This window comes from Haliotis asinina, chromosome 11 (genome assembly GCF_037392515.1).
Source record: "Haliotis asinina isolate JCU_RB_2024 chromosome 11, JCU_Hal_asi_v2, whole genome shotgun sequence".
Classification (NCBI taxonomy): domain Eukaryota; kingdom Metazoa; phylum Mollusca; class Gastropoda; order Lepetellida; family Haliotidae; genus Haliotis; species Haliotis asinina.
In genome coordinates, this window is record NC_090290.1 from 51,673,310 (window position 1) to 51,687,552 (window position 14,243).

General features: G+C 42.6%; 1 protein-coding gene across 1 annotated transcript; it reads right to left on the reverse strand.

The window, feature by feature from the left end:
* Positions 1–10,581: 10,581 nt before the first annotated feature.
* Positions 10,582–12,783, reverse strand: LOC137255520 (uncharacterized). The gene is made up of 3 exons (XM_067792952.1): positions 12,706–12,783; positions 11,698–12,175; positions 10,582–11,402 (listed from the first exon to the last, which is right to left on the reverse strand). Exons 1-3 carry the CDS (start codon positions 12,781–12,783, stop codon positions 10,582–10,584), a joined length of 1,377 nt encoding a protein of 458 aa, XP_067649053.1.
* Positions 12,784–14,243: the final 1,460 nt, after the last annotated feature.

Genomic DNA, 14,243 nt, shown 5'->3' on the forward strand with positions numbered 1-14,243 from the left:
GATATCATATTTTCTACATATCTCAACACAGATTTTATTAAAGAAAGACACGTAAGATGTTCATCAATGGATGAGACATATTCAGCACGCATGAAAAGGCGCAAAATATCTCTGAGGTGACCCCTTGTGCCAGTAGGCAGCGCGTGCATTTCATGCCAGGTGTGTGGAAGGTCGTCCCCATTCACATCCCACGGAATGCCTAGTTAGGCGGAAGTGGGCTATTTCGACATATCCTTTTTGCAGTTGTATGAATTTTAGGGCTACAAATATTTCCAACATTCTATTTCCGAGTTTAGTTTAGCGATATTCCAGCAATATCACAGTGGGGAATATCAGAAATAGGCTTCACACACTATATTCATGATGGGAATCAAACCCAGGTCTTCGGCGTGACGAGCGAACGCTATCCCGCCCCAAACCCACCCCCGTTTCACATTGGTCAAGGATGACATCCTATTCTGTGTTTGGGTATGCGTGCATATACATTTCTTTATTTGCGGTTTTGAAGGACGGAAAGACTATGCTAATAATCGTCAAATTAAAGGACATTTTATGCTTAAATCAATGATATCCACAGTGTATGGGTCAGTCAGACGTTGACACTGGTACATGTAGGAGGTTCACTGTGTCAGCTTGGATAAGGAAATGATTTCCGGAAACTGCCGATGAGGAAGGAATGTTTGCTTGGCAACGCAAGTACTTGTAATCTGCATTATCAGTTGACGTAATGTTGTACCGTTAATAGCATCACCTGTCCCACGCATCAACGGTAGATCTGGAGTCAGTCGTGAGGTGACATGGCTTCCAATGTTGCCTTCAGCATGGCTGCATGTCTATATTTTAATAACAAAGCGTAATGCAGAAGGCCGGTGTGTGTGGACAATGCGAGGGTGAAGATGTGTGGGTTTGTAATCACTGAGAGGCGAAACGGAGACGCGGGGCTTAATGTATAGATACTGTTGCACTGGACAAGCACACACATATCCCATGCACTGGTGGTGCAGTGACTTCAACCAGATCAATACTACGTCCCTGATGCTGAGCGCCAAGCAGTGTAACAAAAATTGCAATATGTTACCGTTTTCTAATATCCCTTGGTCCAGAGTCGAACCTCCGATCTTTGATCTCTGAAAAAAATAGCTTTTTTTTCTACAGTCTGAAGTAACTCTCAAGAATTTCAAGCTGACAAAAAATAAATATTTCTGTAGTTTCCGCGAAACGTAAAAAAAAATCACTGCTAAAATCGATAGACATGTAGAATGTAAATGTGTATGCATGTATGTGTATATTGAGTGTCAAGTTTTCCGGCTGCACCGATCTTTTGAGGTTACGGTGATAGCAAATATACACCCAATAATTACTGACACAAGTCACGTGACCTGTAAGTGATCAACAACACGACAATGGTTAGCCGACCGTCGCTGCTATTTTGTTGTACTAGAGCGACCGCCCATGGTCAAATTTTATTAACAAATCGGGTATTACGGCAAGGTGACGAATTTGATGTGTGTATGCACAATTAGGTTGTTAACGACTGTAGCCTGAACTTACATAAGAACTTACCAACAATGCTTTTACACAACACCATTAACTTGAACGGGTTAAAATGTGTCATTAATTTGCATCTCATATATACTGTCTGGCAACCTTTATCTGGGATCAGATACAAATAAAGTGGCAGGTGCAGTGTGCATGTGTGTGCGTGCGTGCATGTGGAATAGGGAAGGGGGCGATGTTAGGGTGTGTGGAGTTGTTACTACACATTTATTTGTGTGTCAGTTGAGATAAGCAATCAGATCTTCTTTGTTCGTTGTGACATAATGTCAGGACTATTTTTATAAGATGTTTACTGAACAACATGCAAAGAAGTAATACTAGTACTGATACAATAATATGCAAATTGCACTTGATAGAAAGGTTTTATTTATTCGTGTTACTCAGTATCTAAGACTTCGTTGCAAATCTTGTACTCCTACAACACATTTACTAAACGTCCATGGTTGCTCGCATCTTCAGGAGTAGTCCACAATACTGAGGGTGTACTTCCCGTGCCAGTAAGCCGGTAGTGTCAGTGTTACAGTCTAAAGTGAGGCTGTGATTAGACACAATGCAGCCAAGCCTAACTGCGGTGGTCAGAGAGCGTTTCCTTGTTGCCCGCCTAATGTTGTCCAATGTGACGAGCCTCTTCGGGTAAACTTGTTAGGCATAACGAGCTGACAAACATTGCGTAATGTGATAACGGGGCTACACACATTCCTTGCCAGGATATAGCAGTTGAATTCACTAAGAATGCGAGCGCGTTTGTTATAAACCCTAACCCCCTGCGATAGCTGGCGCAGATATTAATGCCTGTCGAAGAGAATATACCAGCTTAGTGTCGACCAGTCTTTGTCTTATCCATTTAACGCTTAAATAAAGGAAGGGGTATTACCATGGTGTCATATGTCGGAACCGGGACTCGAACCGCCAGCCACCAGCTCTCAGGGCTGACGCTTCATCCATGTAACGGATGTCCGGGGGACTTCTAACGTAAGTTCACTAGGGATTCTGGGTGTGAATTCTATCCATGTTTATTTGTGGGATTATTACAAATGAAACATTAATTATCCCTGTGATAACCATAACGTCATTCACAAAAAGGAAGACACAGATATATGCACATATTTTTATATGCATGAGTGTTAAGCTGTGAGCAGTAAAAGCTTTTCCAGGCTGAACTGAAATATCAGTTATTCAAATTCCTACCACGGCTTCAGTGTGCTACTGAAATGCGTCAGCGATAGACACAACTATTTGATTATTTCCCCCATGGATTTGAACATACACCTCATCGATACCTACATGTAGTCACCTCACATCTTGCCGTAGCAGAGACGGCAGGTGGCCTAGTGGTTAAAGCTTTCGCTCGCTACGCCAAAGGTTCGATTATCCACATGGGCACAATATATGAAGCCCATTTTTGGAGTCCTCCGCCATGATATTGCTGGGATATTGCTAAAACAGGTGTAAACTCATACTCTCTCTCACTCACTCACTTGGTGTACCATTATGTTCCCGTGTGGCAACATACATGTACATGCATGCCCTTGGAATTCGGCATGGATGGAATATGTATTCGAACAGCCTAGGGCATGTTGAGAAAGTTACATAATCAATAGGACGTCAGCATCACTTAGCAGTTGTAGTGTCAGATCTGGCCTGATCGTGGAGCATGGTTTCAGATGTATCAATTTCAGCAACGTAGTTTGGAGTAAGGAAATTGCGACCGTTGGCAACAACGTTGATCGTGTCATAACATGGGCACTGCAACCAGGTTGCATACATTTCCAATGTCTTCTCTGTCCTCATTCTGTTAACCCTGTTTGTATGCCAGATGATAGCGATGTCTACCACCACGTACAAACATTCACCATAATGATAGGATCGATCCCCTCGTTCTTTGGAGATGTAACACGCACTGTAGCACAGCCGATTTCGCACTTCATGATGAAATCATTTTTCAGCTGACATGTATTCACTAACGGCTCTAATTGCTCTAACTCTGAACTTGAATTACTAAGACAATCGTAAGTCATCAGGGTTATTGACTTTGGGCTTATTTTTGGTTCTTAATATGTAGAAAACATAATATGTAAAAACTAATGACATACTCATACTTTAAAAGTTAAGATTACTCTCTAAGCATCACTACTAATTATATAACCAACAACCCGGGCGGGAAGTCGACGGAAGTAGTACAGCACCTGTCCACACACCGGGATCAGTTTCTCAAATTCCAGGAATAACTGAAACTTCATTTGTCGACTTCCCGGACGGACGCCGTCTGATGTATGCGTCTCCGATGTTGCTGCCGATGCAGCTGGTGGTGCAGCTGTGACCCGTGTGCAGGATCAGAGGTTTGTCGTATCGTGTTAACGGCTCCGATATCCACGTGTAACTGTAATCAGGATCGATATCCCCCGGGGCATAAACGCCCTACCTCGTGCAGTCGGAAGCTGCTCAAGAACACAGGAGAGACATTAAACTTTCACCTATCTTCGTTTTTAATCGGAATGCCTTTCTCACCTGTAAAGACACTGTGATTTATTACGTTAGTTTAGATGACGAAACACGTCAGAATATTTGCATTTGATGTTAAACAATTTTCTCCAACCGCATATTCCACCAGATAGCAGACAACAGAACACATCGGGCTTGCCGTGAGCTACATAGCCGAGATTTGTGACAGTAATCATCATCACCATCACCATCACCATCTACATCATCTACATCATCATCATCGTCGTCGTCGTCGTCGTCGTCATCAACATCATCATCAACAACATCATCGTCGTCGTCGTCATCATTACATCACCATCACCATCATCCACGTCATCATCATCAACATCGTCGTCATCATCATCACCATCACCATCTACATCATCTACATCATCATCGTCGTCGTCGTCGTCGTCATCATCTACGTCGTCATCGTCGTCGTCGTCATCATCAGCAGCAGCAGCAACAACAACATCATCATCGTCGTCGTCATCACCATCATCTACGTCGTCATCACCATCATCATCGTCGTCGTCGTCGTCATCACCATCTACATCATCATCATCATCAACAATATCATCATCAACATCATCATCAACAACATCATCATCGTCGTCGTCGTCGTCATCATTGTCGTTTACCCGTTGGATACTTATTTACACACTATACAATGTATACAACGAATGTTAACAAGCAAGAGTTGCACAAAGCTGAAGCCCGACACGTAAAACCAGAGATAAACGTTAAGAAACAAAAATGTGGAGCCGCGTTTCCTCAACGATACAGCAGCACATCACTGGAGGGTCTACAGTAACAGAGTAAAATCACACATATGTACACTTTCATACTTGATATACCGATACATACAAACATCTGTATTGGAATAATGTCTTCATTTTAAAACCCATATTAAATATAAGTAAGTTCAGCCTCAATTCATCATTATTGTGACAGTACTACAGCAGTACTCTTGGGCCGAGATTACACGTGTCGCTCGATCTGGCATAGTATTATAACGGCTGTTCAGTCCGAAATACAACTGAGTTGCATTCAGCCTCAGGACAGTATCACAGCAGTTCATCAGCCCGAGGACACGTAGTATAACAGCTCCTATCTCCAACCTGGACGTGACATCCATTCAGTATAAACACGGCTCTTCACCCAAGATTCCACACGTATTTAACTCACTCTCAATATATTGTATCAGTTTTCAGCTCTTGCCAGGCATAAACACATAAACTGCATACATACAGTATTATAACGGCTCTTTAGTACCGATACAAACCACCATATGTATACTCTTCTCAAGAAACTATCTACACATATATATCTGTTACCAAGTATTCTCGTGGCTCTCCAGCCAGCACAAAACACACCCCTGAAACACAGGAAATTCTGTTACTTACACGTATTAAGTAAATGTCACAAATTTATACAAGTTTAAGCTCGAAAACTCAGCTGACCGTGATGCGAGAATGACGTACTAGGCTTACACTGCCTTATGTACCCTCACTGCAACGCCACCTATCAACGTGGACACCTAGCCTGTCCAGAGTTACATACCCTGGAGAAAGCAAATTCCTCACCATTCATCCTCCAACCGAAGGAAATATCATTTCTTCCGCCCCACACTCCACTCCAACAGACGACACAACATATCGTATCAACGCAGGGCTCGCTGTGCGCTACACGGTCGAGAGATAGCAAGAAAGTCAGAGCTCGAGAAACTTTTAGCCTGTTTTCCAAACTATCCTTGATATATCCATCTTTAGCTTTCTCACTACGCCAGCGTCCATGTCTCTTGAACATTCGATCTGTTAGCTTCCATTGTTAACTGTTGCAGTAGCTTTACCACTACGCAATATTTCCCTCAGCCTACCACATGACACAGGCGCACTAACCTTCCTTAGTCTATAGCCACTGGCACATTTAGACATACTTCTGAAGACAAAACAGTCAGAATAAGGATCAATATTGGCTTGAAACAAAAACCTTTCCAGACAACTTGCAGGGCACACCTTTGTGTTTGTCCGACCAATAACCAGCCAAGCACTATCCATGTAGACGTCTGTTTTGGATTTCTCAATAAACAACATCATGTGAGACTCGCAAAATACAACAGTATCAGCTCGAGTGATATTCAATAATTCGGCAGACCTAAGAAATCCCGCATAGCCAAGCAAAATAAATTGCTAATATTCTCAAATCCATTAGAGAACCACCATGACCTTTAGCAACATACAAATGCTCTAGAGCAGACGCTGTAACTGGTTCATTTTTTAGCTACTTTTCAAGCCAACCTTTTCTTTGCAGCTTCTACAACGTTTCTGACTAAGCGACCCGTGAAGGTCCCGGGGTAGAATAGGCCTTCAGCAGCCCATGCTTGCCATAAAAGACTCTCAGCAACATTCCAGCTATATGGCGGTGGTCTGTAAATAATCGAGTCTGGACCAGACAAACCAGTGATCAACAACATGAGCATCGATCTGCGCAATTGGGAACCGATGACATGTGTCAACCAAGTTAGAGAACCTGACCACCCGATACCGCTGGTCTCCTCTTCCGACAAGCATAGTCACTTATTATGGCAAACATGGGTTGCTGAAGGCTTATTCTACCCTTGACCTTCACGGATGATGAATGACATGAAACGTAGCTGTAAAAGGAACATCAACATTAACGAAAATCAAGCAACAGTGCATGTTGAAATGCAAATCATCTTCGCCAAACAGACATCCCCTTATTCTGCTAGCAACACAGGCTTCTTTCGATCTTGGCAGATGTCTGCAATATTCCACTTGTGGTATGTGCGGAGACTGAACACAATATTGGCCAGAAATTAGACGACATGACATTCAGCCATATATCCAAATGGGCTGATCAAAAAGTTCTAGGCTTACATAACTTCTACGCTGGTGATACCAGCTAATCTTAGGAGTGTTGTTGGACAGTGTTCTTCATCAGCATTTCCAGTCATTTTACTCAAACTAGCACAGATCATTGAAGAATACTGTGGTATACATACGAGTACAACGTGAGAGATGTTGAGGGCTGGAGTTCTGATTTTACACGACAATACTTCATCTCACACATCTCGATTGGCAAAGTTTGCAGCACAGCAACGTGGCTTCGAAGGACTTCCTCATCCTCAATTTTCACCTGACCTGACCCCAAGCGACTTTCACCTATTTCCAAAACTGAAGGAACATCTCCGTGCGAAACGCTATGCCAGTAATGACGAGCTCAAATCTGCTGTACTCGTATGTATACCCCAGTATGCTTCACGGACCTGTTGCTTTCGAACTAGTGGATCTATTTGAGTAAAAGAACTGGAAATGCTGGTGAACCTCTCACAATATCGCTATCGTGTATACTACTACCGAGGTGCATGCAAAATTTGAATAAAATCGGTGGAATAATTTTCGAGATACGGACTTCGAAGCGAGCACAAGGTCGGTCTGGGGAACAGGTGTTTTTGGTTGTTAGAATTGAAGACATGTTTTTCAAATGGAATTTGAAAAAGAAGAGAAACCATCGGCGTCAGGGCGAGTCGCGAACGAGACAGTATTAGCTTGAACGCACCGTGGGTAATGTGTCAGGGACCATGTGGTGAAGTACACTCATCACCTCCTCTCTGAAGAAAGCTCTCGGCTGTCCAACTCTCAAGAGGTACAAGTTGAGTATGACGTCCTTGACGTCGACCAGATCTACGTTGTACGTATTTATAGGAACCTCAAACTCTCTAAGGCACTGTGAGTTTCGTCAACCCCCCAATGCAGTGGAACAAAACAAGTCCATCGTTTCGAGTTTTTCCAAGTACACATTTGGTGCCCAAGCATGTGTACAGCAACCTTTTTGTAATCCCAGACATTTGTATTTCAGTTGAAGCAACTGTTCGAAGTTTCTATGCCTATGGTTTGTTTGGTCTTCTTTTCGTGCCATTTGAAAGTGACTCGTTTGTTGGAGGGTAGCAACGTATCTGGATTTGGACCTAGGGGATGTAGCTGCGTCGGCCTACCACTACAAGATAGTACACCTCACGTATGGGGAGCTTTTGTGTATCATCGTGGTTAGTCCTTCTTCTACTCCTTTTGGTGTAGCAGCCAAAATGTCCACTCGGAATAGAGGACATACCCGGAATCCGAAATAGGCTGTAGCGAATTCTACAGCGCGACCCCATCGAATATGATCTTTGACATTGGCTTTGGTGTGTTGTACTTGGATTCCGGATACTCTTCCTGTGCCCATATGCGCATACCAGCTCACGACGATAGTCCCGTGGGGTCGGTCCGAAAGAACCATGCAACGAACTAGACATTTTGATAGGTTCTTCCGCTGTTTGCCGGTGGTTGTATGACGAATAGGTTTTCTCCCGAGAACAGCTTTAATGCTTCTTCCACCAAATCATCAGCCACGGCAGTGTTGGTCTTACAAAGAGACCTCTGTGCGAGTACAACATCCAGCCTGGACATCTGTATGGAGAAAGGTTTTCTGCAGATCTTCTTTGGAACCATCTGCATAGTCGGCCAAATGGCCACAGATGTGTTCTCGTACAGATGTGTTCTCTGCCTTCACCGTTAGAAACTACCTTATTGTAAATTTTTGATTGCATGGTATAGCCATTGCAGGTTCCAGAGACGTGGTTGCCTAGTACGCTCCTTGTATTGTTCAGAATGGTGGGTCCCTCACAGTCCATGGTTCTTGCAAGATCTCTTTGGTTTCGAAGGTCGTGGCTGTTTTGGAGGTATTCCATGAGACGCTATTTATCATGCTTGACCAAACGTAACCAAAATGATTTTGAACGGTTTTATTAATCAGGATTGTCATGATGTGCGTGAACGTCATGCAGAACGAATATCAGGCACAATGATTGTTTCTCACGTGCAAAGCATGAGTACAGCATGTGACTATAAAAGACCCAAATGAATCTCACAATTTCATCCAAGATCTTTGCAGGTACAGTACACGAACACGGGACGTCTCAACGCTGCCGATCGAAATCAGGCAATTGGACGATTGCAAGCTGGCGAATCAAAGAGTGTTGTGGCAAGGATCTAGCCAAATCATCGACAAATTTCACTGTCTGCGTTTGCAAAACCATGGAATGCGTGATCAGTAATTAATTAGTTTGACTATTAGAAACCAATAATCTGCATACTGGCATATAATGTACTTTATGTAAGAATCTAGGATCAAGTGAATGTTTACGTGATTTAGTATGACATACTAAGAAATACTTACCCTTCACTTCCTTCAGATGTGTGCATGAATACACCTACCCTACACTGTAAAATAACCCTGTACCTATGGTTTTACATATGTGTGGGACGGTAGAGGACTTAGAGGTACATTCATCAACTATGATGTTTAGCTTATCAGGAAACAGTTTATGGGAGGAAGAATGCCCATGAAATATTCAGGTTTTAATCTGTTAATGCTCATTGATTCTTATAAAAGCCAGTTTCTTTTTATTCCATGAAAGCTGTCAACTAGAAAGAGTTAATTGTAAGGCATAAGAGGTTGAAACCAGTTCACAAAATTTGAAGAAAATCTAAGACCCTATGCATAAATGGGTTAACCTTCTAGCGCCTCAGAACTTGAGTTATTCTAATGTGTTAGCACCAAGAGCATGCCTAAGATCGTGGACATGTGTGCATTGTAAAATGCACTTTTGTTATTATATACCTAATCGGAGAGAACAGGCATTCGAACGCATGCTCATCTGACGCTAAATGTGTCGTGGCCAACCTGTTCCACTCGTGCCCTTCTTCCAAACTTGTTATAAAATTATTATTGTAATATAAGTGTATATTGCCAAAATGAGGTTCATTCATGTTTGACCCATGAAGATTCGGTTAGAATTGATCTTCAGTAACCTATGCTTGTCGTAAAAGGCGACTAACGGAATAGGGTGGTCAAGCTCTCTGATTTGATTGACACATGTCTCCTACCTGCTTATGCTGATGATCACTGGATTGTCTGGTCCAGACTCGATTATCTACAGACAGCCGCATTTCAGCTGGAATATTGCAGAGTAAAACTAGTCTCACTCACTCACTCACTCACTCACTCACTCACTCACTCGAAGGCCCGGGTTCGATTTCGTACATGCGTACAAAGTATGAATCCCAGACGGACACATGGATACGAGAGCATATTACACTGTGATTTGATGAAATAATTTCAAACGTTACACTCAGCGCGTTTCCACCAAATCGTTTAAAACAGTGCATGACTAGAGGAATACCTGGACACTGAGCGCTGTATGACAGACTGACATATATTGAAACTTCCTTGTATGACAGTCTGACATTCACTGACACTTCCCTGTATGGCAGACTGACATTTAATGACACTTCCTTGTATGGCAGACTGACATTCAATAACACTTCCATGTATAATCCACAGACATTTAATGACACTTTCTTGTATGACAGTCTGATACTCATGCTTAATAAATGGTTGAAATTTATCTGTGAGGGACCAACTGTTTCTTCACTCATTCACTTTCGAAAACAAACTTACATTTAATAACATTCCCTGTTACATCCACTCACATTTAATGACACTTCCTTGGATGGCAGACTGACATTCAATGACACTTCCCTGTATGGCAGACTGACATTTAATGACACTTCCTTGTATGGCAGACTGACATTCAATGACACTTCCCTGTATGGCAGACTGACATTCAATGACACTTCCCTCTATGGCAGACTGACATTCAATGACACTTCCTTGGATGGCAGACTGACATTCAATGACACTTCCCTCTATGGCAGACTGACATTCAATGACACTTCCCTGTATGGCAGACTGACATTCAATGACACTTCCTTGGATGGCAGACTGACATTCAATGACACATCCCTGTATGGCAGACTGACATTCAATGACACTTCCCTGTATGGCAGACTGACATTCAATGACACTTCCTTGGATGGCAGACTGACATTCAATGACACTTCCCTGTATGGCAGACTGACATTCAATGACACTTCCTTGTATGGCAGATTGACATTCAATGACACTTCCTTGTATGGCAGACTGACATTCAATGACACTTCCTTGTATGGTAGACTGACATTCAATGACACTTCCTTGTATGGCAGACTGACATTCAATGACACTTCCTTGTATGGCAGACTGACATTCAATGACACTTCCTTGTATGGCAGACTGACATTCAATGACACTTCCCTGTATGGCAGACTGACATTCAATGACACTTCCTTGTATGGCAGACTGACATTCAATGACACTTCCTTGTATGGCAGACTGATATTCAATGACACTTCCTTGTATGGCAGACTGACATTCGATGACGCTTCCCTGTATGACAGACTTACATTCAATAACATTCCCTGTAGATCCACTCACATTCAATGACGCTTCCCTTTATGGCAGACTGATATGCAATAATGCTTCCCTGCACGACAGGCTGACATTCAATAACACTTCCATGTATAATCCACAGACATTTAATGACACTTTCTTGTATGACAGTCTGATACTCATGCTTAATAAATGGTTGAAATTTATCTGTGAGGGACCAACTGTTTCTTCACTCATTCACTTTCGAAAACAAACTTACATTTAATAACATTCCCTGTTACATCCACTCACATTTAATGACACTTCTTTGGATGGCAGACTGACATTCAATGACACTTCCCTGTATGGCAGACTGACATTTAATGGCACTTCCTTGTATGGCAGACTGACATTCAATGACACTTCCCTCTATGGCAGACTGACATTCAATGACACTTCCCTGTATGGCAGACTGACATTCAATGACACTTCCTTGGATGGCAGACTGACATTCAATGACACTTCCCTGTATGGCAGACTGACATTCAATGACACTTCCTTGGATGGCAGACTGACATTCAATGACACTTCCTTGGATGGCAGACTGACATTCAATGACACTTTCCTGTATGGCAGACTGACATTCAATGACACTTCCCTGTATGGCAGACTGACATTCAATGACACTTCCCTGTATGGCAGACTGACATTCAATGACACTTCCTTGTATGGCAGACTGACATTCAATGACACTTCCTTGTATGGCAGACTGATATTCAATGACACTTCCTTGTATGGCAGACTGACATTCGATGACGCTTCCCTGTATGACAGACTTACATTCAATAACATTCCCTGTAGATCCACTCACATTCAATGACACTTCCCTTTATGGCAGACTGATATGCAATAATGCTTCCCTGCACGACAGGCTGACATTCAATAACACTTCCATGTATAATCCACAGACATTTAATGACACTTTCTTGTATGACAGTCTGATACTCATGCTTAATAAATGGTTGAAATTTATCTGTGAGGGACCAACTGTTTCTTCGCTCCTTCACTTTCGAAAACAAAGATGGATTAAAAAATCCACAATACAGGTCAAGAGCTGTGGTTTTAATTTATCACATTTTAAAGTAATGTCATCATAAATGATACTAATAATTTTATTCATTTGCACAGCGCGTATTTCCAATGTAGCACTGCTTAAAGGCACTGTTGTCCATGAGTCTGCGTTTATGTTTGTTGTAGTTGGCACAAAACAAATGAGACTTTAGTTTCCATTTGAAGACATCAAATTGTCTGACATGTTCTTAATGAATTTGCTCTTCTGACAGATTGTCCCACAGTGATGGTCCAGCGATTGCGATCTGTCACGATGACTCTTGGTTCTGGATGTGTGCGCTGTTGAGTGGTAGATCGCATGGCGCGGTGAGAACTAGATCACAGATGTAGGCTGGAGCAAGATTACTGACTCCTTTGTAAACAAGTGTTTACAGCCTGAAACTGATTCTTTCAATGTAGGGACTTTTTTACGGAGTGACATGTCCGTATTTACAAGCTCGGTGAATAACCTTGACAGTTGTGTTTTGTATCCGCTGACGTCTCTCAGTCTGGTATTTTGATACGTCATATAATCCATTACTGTAGTCAAGCTGTGATGGGTTTACATGACTGAAGCAAAAATCAGGAATAATCCTGATATATTTTCTGGCATGTGAAATATTCCTGATATTTAGATAGGCCTGTCGTGATGAGCGTTTGATTAATAACCAAGCAGTCATAACATTATTTCTATCATGTAGTAACCGCAGTTCACAAAAATGGGTCAGTTCCACTATTTTGGTCAGAAAATGTATTTTATATAACCTTCTACCAGGTCGTTCCAGTCATATCTGTGTTATGCAAGTCTGCGTAAGACGAGAAAATGGACCAAGGTCAGATATTCCCAGAGACAAGAACAACACAAATAGAGAAATAGTCCTTATAACGTGCAAGGTCATGTAGCCCTGAGCGATCGATGTTACATAAGACAGGGGATCCATACTGCGACAGATGAGACTAATGCTGACGTGCACGGTATTTTCACAGATGCTTCTAGTGAGCCTGGAGTGGAGATGTGGGGTACCTACACGGAGTGGGGGTGGGGTGGGGGCAAATATAGGGGCAAGGAGGCAAAGAGGATGGGGATATGGAGGCAAGGGAGAGCAGATGGAGGCAGAGAGGATGGGCCAGATGGAGGCAGAGAGGATGGGGTAGATGGAGGCAGAGAGGGTAGGGCAGATATAGTGAAAAGGGGCAGAGAGAGCGTGGCAGATAAAAGGGCAAGATACAGGTGTGGCAGATATAGGATATATATCTATAACACCCCTAATCTCTATATTTGATAACATTGATATACATGAGCGTGTTGCAGCGTGTATTGGCTTGCACTGGCCAGAATGAAACATTGAACGGCTGATGCTTGATGATGAAATATGAAAACAGAATTTCAGGACAGGCAATAGACGTGACCGTTTTTTACGAGATGAGTGTCAGTGTGTCAGTGTGTTGACCAGTCATTAGCAGCTGTGTACACCACTCCCAGTCTCAGCCATTGCTTCACCAGATTCTCACGGTCATCAGCACGGTCATGTGGGGAATCGAGACCGAGTCTTCAGCGTGAAGAGCGAACGCTCGAACCACTCGGCTATCCCACCTGCCCCTCAACATATCAAAACCAAGAACATTTTTTCGAAACAATCCCAGACCCCAGCCAATGTAGTTCTGGATCGATATGCTATCGTCACTCGTTCGTGAAACACCAAAACAAATACTTATTTCCATGAAATACTGCATGTAATTTGTCAACCACATGTATATATGGGAATACAGGCAGCACCTGG

Excerpts from the sequence above, each read along its gene's own strand:
- LOC137255520 (XM_067792952.1), bottom strand. The coding sequence starts at position 12,783 with ATGCGATCTACCACTCAACAGCGCACACATCCAGAACCAAGAGTCATC. Across the intron at positions 12,176-12,705 it reads GCAATCGCTGGACCATCACT|GGAAGCGTCATCGAATGTCA; the intron begins GTGGGACAATCT and ends TCTGTCATACAG. Across the intron at positions 11,403-11,697 it reads ACAGGGAAGTGTCATTGAAT|GGAATGTTATTGAATGTAAG; the intron begins GTCAGTCTGCCA and ends GTGGATCTACAG.